This window comes from Verticillium alfalfae, genomic scaffold (genome assembly GCF_000150825.1).
Source record: "Verticillium alfalfae VaMs.102 supercont1.3 genomic scaffold, whole genome shotgun sequence".
In the NCBI taxonomy this organism is placed as follows: domain Eukaryota; kingdom Fungi; phylum Ascomycota; class Sordariomycetes; order Glomerellales; family Plectosphaerellaceae; genus Verticillium; species Verticillium alfalfae.
This window is the reverse complement of record NW_003315036.1, coordinates 78,941-87,192: the sequence shown is the minus strand read 5'-3', so window position 1 is coordinate 87,192 and position 8,252 is coordinate 78,941. Positions and strand designations below refer to the sequence as shown.

At 54.5% G+C, this 8,252-nt stretch overlaps 2 protein-coding genes across 2 annotated transcripts in view; both read right to left on the bottom strand.

Annotated features, from left to right (window-relative positions):
- Positions 1-1,013: 1,013 nt before the first annotated feature.
- VDBG_02541 (calpain-1 catalytic subunit) lies at positions 1,014-3,916 on the bottom strand (the record flags this gene model as incomplete). The annotated part of the gene is made up of 4 exons (XM_003006356.1): positions 1,014-2,547; positions 2,603-3,107; positions 3,169-3,478; positions 3,569-3,916. The coding sequence occupies 4 exons, from the start codon at positions 3,914-3,916 to the stop codon at positions 1,014-1,016; spliced, it is 2,697 nt and encodes an 898-aa protein (XP_003006402.1).
- A 3,824-nt stretch (positions 3,917-7,740) lies between these two features.
- VDBG_02540 (predicted protein) overlaps positions 7,741-8,252 on the bottom strand; it is a gene marked incomplete at both ends in the record, with an annotated part of 1,169 nt that continues 657 nt past the window's right edge. The window contains one exon of the mRNA XM_003006355.1: positions 7,741-8,172. Coding sequence (XP_003006401.1) covers positions 7,741-8,172 — 432 coding nt within the window. The remainder of the gene's footprint in view (positions 8,173-8,252) is intronic.

Sequence of the window (8,252 nt, the reverse complement as noted above, 5' to 3'; positions counted from 1 at the left end):
TTCCAACGCAAAGCATGCTTGCCGCCCTCTTCTCCACGTCGGCCGACTGCCTGGAGCCCGATGCTGATGGTGCATTTTGACTCGGCTCGTAGTCAAGAGGGACAGGAACTGTTCGGCCCGTCTCGACCAGCTCGAGGCGGTTGTCTGGGGCAGAGGCCATCTCGCTCAGTGGACGACAACTCAAACAACGAACAATGCAAGTTCAAGAGCTGAGTTTCGCGGGTTGGTTGACCTGTTCAGAACAGCTCACTGTAATTGAAAGCGCAAGCTTTTCATTTCAACAAACATGGATCTAAAGGCTCTCACCTAGGCGACATCGGATTGGGCCTCTCGGCAACGCCTTGAAAGAGTCATCGCACGCAAGCGGTCTGGGGGTCATGAGCCCTACAGAAAGCGATGTCCACGCCCTTCGGGTGGAGCCCGCGGCCGCTTATGGGCTTCTTGGTATCCTAGTAGGGTCTCTGCTGTAGGGCTGTCATCTTCCACTATGTGGGTTCTGGGGGACATGAACCTGGTCTTGCGGAATCGATTACCCCAACGCCATCTCACTTCCTTACGCTAGAGCCATCCAGACGCCCGGGCGATGTCGGCCGGCCTCTTGCCAACGTCGCCGTTGGTGGGTATCAACTTTGAGTGAGTGAGCTCCCATTGCCCGGCTCGGGCTTCATAGCCAGTTGAACCGCAACTCATACGGCGGGATGCTCATAGGCTGAAAACTCATTCTCGGCAGCACCCGTGAAAAGAACCATCGTACATGTTCACATCAATCGTGCTGCGCCATTCTTCAGTTGAAAGAAGCTTGCACAAAGTGGTTCCTGCGAAAAAATGACCATGCTTGAAAAGGAAGGTGATGCTATAATTATGGGACTAACCCGACAGCGCCGAAATTCATGGGATGCTATGCGTCTGACTAAAGGGATAAAAAAAGCTTGCAGACTAGATATAGAGAAATTCCCTGTCGTGTTCATCTTCGCAGTCGCACAATCGTCCATCATTCGCCTAGATGGACATCACTAGCAGAGCTCCTTCTCAGATTCTGACGGTGTCGGCTGTGGTGTGACCAGAACACCTGGAGTGCTTGTGCCAGAGTCGAGTTTGTCAAAGTCGGAACTGCCAGAGCTCCTTTCCGACTTTGTGTCATCGTCTGGCTTGGTCTGACCTGCGATCTCGGGCGCGTCGTCATCATCACCATCTCCCTGGACGGACGAAGGAGCCGGCGCAGGTTCCGGCTCAGCCTCGTTGTCGCGCTCTCCTCCAGCGTTGACTTGAGCGTCATCTAGGTCGGCGCCGCCCTTCTTACCCATGCCGCCCTCCTCGAGATTGCCACCCTCTAGGACCACCTTCAGCTCGAGATCCTCGTCCATTGTGTAGACGCGAACACCGATGACGCAGATGGCATTCCACGGGTCAGGTGCATTCTCGTCTTCAGACTCGTAGATCTCGGCTTTGGTCAAGGGAGGTCCAGCGGGTTTTGCCCTGGGCTTGCGCACGAAGTCATCGTCGCTGTACAAGAGCTCGTGGTCCTCAATTGGGGAATCCGATGAATCGCCGTCCGAGACTTCTTCGATCTTTTTGGCAGCCTTCTTGGACGGCGCAGGTGGTGGAGTTGTCGCCTTTTCATCTTCAGCAGGAAGTCTCTCCTGGGTCATGACCTTCGGGGCATCCTTGGCATTCTGGTCCTGTTGTGTCGCCTCGTCCGCCTGATCATCTCCGCCCTCATCGTCGCCCTCTTCTGCTTCTTCCTTGGCCTTCGTGGCCTTGCGTTCTTTCTTTTCGAGGTTCTTGGCCTTCTGCTGCTTATTGACCTGACGTGTGAGGCGGCGCCTCTCCCACTGCTTCCGGCGCTCCTCTTTGCGCAGGGCGGATGCCTTCTTCTGTTCCTTCTCCTTGCGCAGGCGGGAGACCTCCTCGAGATGAGCCGCGGCCTTGCTGTGGGCCAAGTCATAGGCGTAGCCCACCTGTGCAAGCTTGGCGTTACCACTGCGGTGCTTGCACTCGCGCTTAACGACGTCCTCAACAGAGTCAAGTTGCGTGTAGCGCTCAGCTTTGACGCTAATGAAAATGCTGTAGTCGCCAGCTGGCATGTCAGGAATCTCGATCGATACGGAACGGCTCATCAAGTAGTTTCCGTGAGACCGGACAATGTAGTCCTCGGCGTTTGGTCGACCCTGCTCATGGACGCGGAAGTGAAGCTCAAACCGGTATTGGCCGTGGAGTCCCTTGAAGTACCGGTTATCCAGTTGGGACAGGGAAATGACCATTGGCGAGTCCTTGGTGAGTTTGACTTGGAACTTCTCGTTGTACTGTGGCTTCCAGGGAACATCGACGCCGATCCATCGTTGACAGCACCTCCACTTGGGGTCGTTGAACAGCCGCGTCCGGTCGAAATGCTGGAACTTGTTCAGGAAGTCCTCGTAAGAGATCCAGAAGACTGAATCGTTGCCGAATTGATGGCCGAGCTCTGCTTGGATCTCAGGAGTCCAGTCCCGAGAACCATCGGACCAGGCTCCCTCCCAGATACCTTTACGAATTTTGCCCCACGGGTTCCTTTTTGGGTGTCAGCTCGCAAATCACACCCGCAACAGAAGTTCGGGTCATATACCTAAGCTTAACGAGCCGCGTCCCTGTTGACAATGTTTTGGCCTCCATGATCACGTAGGCATGACCCTCACAGATACCGACACGATCACCATATCCACATTCAAGCAACCCCGTAGAGCAGCCGAACATGAATTCCGAGTTCACCTTGGACAATTCATTGTCCCAGAAGCTGTCGAGATCCAGAATATCAGACGTCAAAATCTCCGCCGTGACGCCACCAGAGAGATCTTCCAAGGCCTCGCCGATCCAGCCGCCCACCAGTGAAGCATAGTCGCCGTGGGCTTTGGCGTAAGCCTTCTCAAGAAGAGGGACCCAGGTTTCATTCTGGTCGATACACTTGCCAAAGTAGAGGGCTTTTGATCCTGTCTGGTACGTTTGACGGTACACGCGCTCCTGGTCTTCGCGATCAATCTGCTGGAGCAGCTCCCGCTGTTTACTCCTCGAATCCCAGGTGGGTGACTTGAGATAAAGCTTATCGTCGATGATGGAGTAGACCCACTCGCCGTCTTGTGTCCTGATCAGTACCTGATACAATCGATCCGAATGCCGGCCGCAACATTTACATACCTCTGTAAAAGACAAAGCCGTAGATGCCAACACGTGTGTCATATTCCACACAGATCCGCCGTAGACTCTCGGGCTCATTGGCCAGGGCCGTGAAACTGGCGATCAGCCAGCAATTGCCGATGCTGCCTTGCTGCACGTCCCTGCCGTCGACATTCTTCATGAAAGTCGGCTTCTCGAAGATCTCGTGAACTCGCTTCACAGCCTTGGGCACTGAGGCGCTGCTGTCGGCGAGGGTGGCCTTGTTGATCGACCAATCCGTGGCACCAAGCCTGTTGAGGCAGTGTCCCTTGTACCATTTGAGGTCCCAATCCTGTGGCGCGGGCAGCCGCGTTAGCGTTCCGTGCTTCGTGCTCCGTGTTCGGCCAGAACCTGTAGGGGCGAGGGGTGTGCTTCTGCTTACCAGATCCCAGCCAGGGTCCCTGTAGCGCTGGTTTACCCTGCGGCACTCCTTGATGATCTTTTTGACCTTGCGGCGGCACTCCTCGACGGCTCTCTCGTAGCCCGCGCTCATGAGCTCATTGGGTCTTTCGGGGCTCACAGGTGGCGGCACGGGGTCGAAGGGAAGTATTGCCAGCGCCTTGTTGAAGGTGCGCTTCTGAAACGTCTTCCAAATGTGGTTGATCGACTGTTGTGGCGGCACCTTCTTCTTCTTTTTCACCTTCTTGTCGGTGGTGCTCGTTGCAGAGGCGGGCGGAGGCCTCGGCCTCTTGGGGTCGTCGGACTCTTCGGAGGAGCTGTAGCCGTGCATAGTGGCGGTCGCGGCTCGAGTTGGGTTGCTGACGTTATGTTGTTGGATCGCTGCAAGAGAGAACGTAGAAACAACTATAAAGTCTGCCGTTGAAATGACAGCGCATGTGTATATCAGAGGAAACACGAATCTGGACACCTGTCAATGGTGCTGCCATCAGTCATAAAAGACTCGCTGGAGGCACGACTCACGCAGTAGCAAGGCCGATGTTTCTTGAGCTTTGACCAAAAGCGCGAAACCAAACAGAGAGACAAAAGAGCAACATGCGACGAGTGGGCAGGGCCTTGAATCGAGAAACAGATGGTCTTTATATGTGAAGCCAAACGGGGCACCAGAGCGAGCCTTGGTGCAATCAGGGGCCACACTTGGCATCCAGCGCGCGCCGCCCTTCTTGTCAATGGCTGGCCACCCATGTAGAGTCATCACCCTGTCAGTAAGCTGGGTCCCACACCGCCGTGGACTGAGAGGCGCAAGATGTGTAGTCCGCCATCCAGGTTGCCATTTGTGAGGGGTCCTGGCGCATGGCGTTGGTGTTTCCGTCCCCGAGGTTCAAGACAAGAGACAAGCCATATGCCGGCCAAGTGGGCCACCAGCCAGGGGGTAAGACTCCATCCTGGCAGGAAGCGGGTCGCAGCGTTGGAACCAAGGGTCTTGTGAACAGGACACGGACAACGAAAACGGTTAACGATTCGTGCTCGAACCGGTCGGAGGGAATGGCGGTGGACAAGGCGGGAGGTCTAGATTCGGACCCTCAACAGAGCCGCGAAGTGGAGTACGGTGTTAGGTGGGAAGGAGGCAGGTCCGACAGATAGGTGCCTACCTAACTCACCTAGGTACCTAGGTTAGCAAGGCACCTGAGGTACTGTAGGTAGGTAGGTAAGGTACCTCTAACCACGGGCGGTGGGTTTCCAGGGATTGTGCAGGCAGTACGGATCCTCCCCTTGCCTTTCCAGATTGCGCCCGTGTCCGTTCCTCTCACCACAGGAATTGGATGGGCCGCGTCCCTCATGACGAGTCCAGAGTCTCGCCTCGTCCTGGGGTCCTGGGTATTCCAGGGGTCCTGCCAGTGGCCCCTTTTAGCGGCTGACAGGGGGCAATGGCCCTCTGGTGGGTCTCCCTCACGATTGCAGTCGCCGCCAGTTCCTGGGGTTAGGGTATCTTTGAATGTGGGAATTCGTACACTTGCCAGGGTCTTGTAGTGCTATTCATCAGCTTTCCTCAGTTTTCTCGAGTGGAGGGACTTTGAAACAGACACCGAAACGGTCAGCCGGTACAGGAGCTGACCCGTGAATTGCGCTGTTGCCTTTTTGCCTGCTGCTTGCCTTATCCGAGAGTGTCATGCAGCCGAGTATTTGTTGTGCATCTTCTTTTAGTTTTATTATCTATCCCTACTGGAATCCCTACCTATAGCCTAATCTAACCGTGTTGGTCCTTGTGAGGGGAAGCGAACAGCACAATCAAAACCCGCTTGGTGGATGGGCCCTCAAACCCGAGCATACGAGTCAGCCGCCTTTGCTCATTCGAATGCTAAGTAGAGGCATCCAATGAGCAGTTGAGATTATCAAGCGATAAGGGACAAAGAGCCGTGTGACTTTCTCGGCAGCGTCAAGGAAAAGGTGGCTCATCATGGCGAGAATGCATGATCTCGGGATGTTCTGTTGAATGATAAGAAATATGTTCTGTATTGCGGGGATGAGCCTCTCCATCCGACTTCGGCGGCGATCCGATAGGAGATCAGGCCCCGGAAAGGAAGAATGGGGCATGCACGCGTTGGTGGCTGGCAACCAGCGGGTGAGCTGGGCCAACGTGTTCAATATCTGCTCGACGACTACAGGTATGCCAATGTTGATTTAACAGGTAGCCACCTTGCCAGACAGATTGCTAAAGTTCCAGTATGCAGCTCGAGTAAGATGCCGCCCGCCTCGTTCGTTGCCTGCAGAAACCAAGGGGAAACCCAATTCGGACTGGGCTGACACGCTTCGCGGCGAAGTGGTAGGCTGTCCACCCAGCCTATAGACGAGATGGAACCTTGACAGACTGGAGTCTCGATGCCGTCCTTTTGCCCCTGTGCGTAGCTCTGTCGGACTGGCCATCGAGCCATCCCGAGCAATCCGGTCGCACACTTGTTGCCAGTACCGCTCCCCGTCGCGTTATCGTTCGGGGCGTCCGCTGAAACGATGACCAGCGCTGTGCTTCCGAGTGCAGGTGCTTCCGAGTGCAGTTGGAGCATTCATGATTCGCGCCGATCGTCGGGAGGGCAGTGTACCAGCCCGAAAAGCCGCGGCTAGTCGTGTTGCGGAACCTAGACACTGTACTTTTGGTACACCCGCACTAAATGGACCCTGATCGGCGTTGTGGGCCTCGTGAGAGGAGAGGTGTGGAAACGGGAGACCTTCTTTCATGCATAGGAGCCAATGTTGCCAGCAATACCAGTTTGCGTACTGTATGGGTTGGTTTCTGTGCAGATTCCGGAAGTGATCATCTTGCTGAGTGGTCGCCCTGGTCGGGCAGGTTGGTCGACAATTGCCAATGGCTGGCTGAGGGACGGGATGTGCAGGTTGCATGGTAGGCATGTATGCGATGGAGAACTGATCACCGCAGGACCTGCTGTTTGTGGGTGTGTCATCCAGCGTGCTCACCGACTCGCCGTGCTCACCGCGAAGTCGTTTTGCTTGGATGTTGCACATTTTGTTGAATGGCCACCCGCCCACCAGCTTTCCATTCAGGGGCCACTCTGATGACTCGCTATCGGTCAATCTGATTCAGGTCAGACAGTGCGTGTGCGATTCGTCTTCTCATTTTTCTTCTGGCGTGCTTCTAGGTCAGAGACGGCGCGAGGCGCCAAAGGTTTCGGCGTTAAAGCGGCGTATCGGAAACATTGGACGAGACGGAGAAACTGATGCGAAAAGTATTGCATGGACCGACAGTCACCAGGGCGAAGAAGCAACCTTTCTAGGATTTATCACGATGAAAGACAATGCCAACTGACCAGTGGGTGCCGACAACGTCCACACAGGATAGTGTGGGCGAGTGTACAGTTCGCCAAGCCAGTGCTGTCAAACTCCACTACCTTCTTTGGGTACCCTGCCACTGTTCGCCTCCAGCCTCCATCAATCTTCACACCTATCCTAGGCATTTTCTTGCAATTTCGTTGATTGCTTTGAGAGCCTATCCGCTGGGAATGTCGGGAAAGTTGCTTTCTGAACCATGTGCGGGCTTCAACCCTTTGGCTGCAGTGGTATGTATTCATCCACGGGGTTCATTGTTCATCAGAGCAAGACATGATTGGAGTTTCACTGCAGAAGCCACCCATGGGGAGTTGATATGAGGGTCGGAGACCACCGGGGCGTATGAAAGGGCTGCGAGGGGCCAGAGGCCAGATGCATTCCAATCTCCTACCTAACACTTGACTGCGGATATCACCTGCTAAAGGCCTCTTTATTCTGCACATCCCTCGCTCTGACACGCGCATTACACCTACGAGAACGCTACGATTCTGAAAAGCAGCCTTTCTTAACTGATCACTACTCGAAAGACAGGTGTCTAGACATATACCTGATCACACGAATGATTTAAGGCAAGGTATCACGATATTCTTATAGATCCAAATTCTATCTCATGGAGTTCGTCGTTCTCTAGGTCCATTGGGCTTGTAATAACTGCTAAAGGCTTTCACCTGATATGAGATGAACATTTCATTTCCATGTTTTCTGTATCGGCGAACAACCTTTGGCACACATTTCTAGCTATGGTTTACTGTCTACTTAAAATGAACGTTCCTTGGTCACAATATCGCCCTCGTTGTAATGGTGAAATCAAACCCCCTAACCAAGGCAGTTGATGGCGAACTCGCCAGCGGCAAAGTCGTCACTGCCCTTGACGGGAAGCCAAATCTCAGCAATAGTGCCGCTGGGGAAGAATTCGACCTCGTAAAAGTCAAATAGAGGATGCCAGTGCACCTGTCCCGTCTGACCGTTGTTGCAGGGCACGTCATACTTCATCGACTCGCTGACCTCGACACTCTCGGTCTCTTCGACCGACGAGCTGATACCGGCGGTGAACATCTTGAAAGCACCGCCAATCTCGGCGCTGACCGACGTCGTTACCGAGTATCCTTCAGTTTTGGTGTAGGTGTAACCGACACCGGGCGACATGCGGGGACCACGGTCGTAGATCCCTGGCTGGCGAACGTTCTTGGCCGTGAAAAGGATCAGATAGTCATCGTCGTCATCGTCTCGCTTGCTCTTAGTCTTTGACTGGACGTTGTCCTTGTTGTCGGTCGTCTTCTCACGGGACGGCTTGCGGTGGGTGGCCCACTCCTCATACTCTTCTAGGG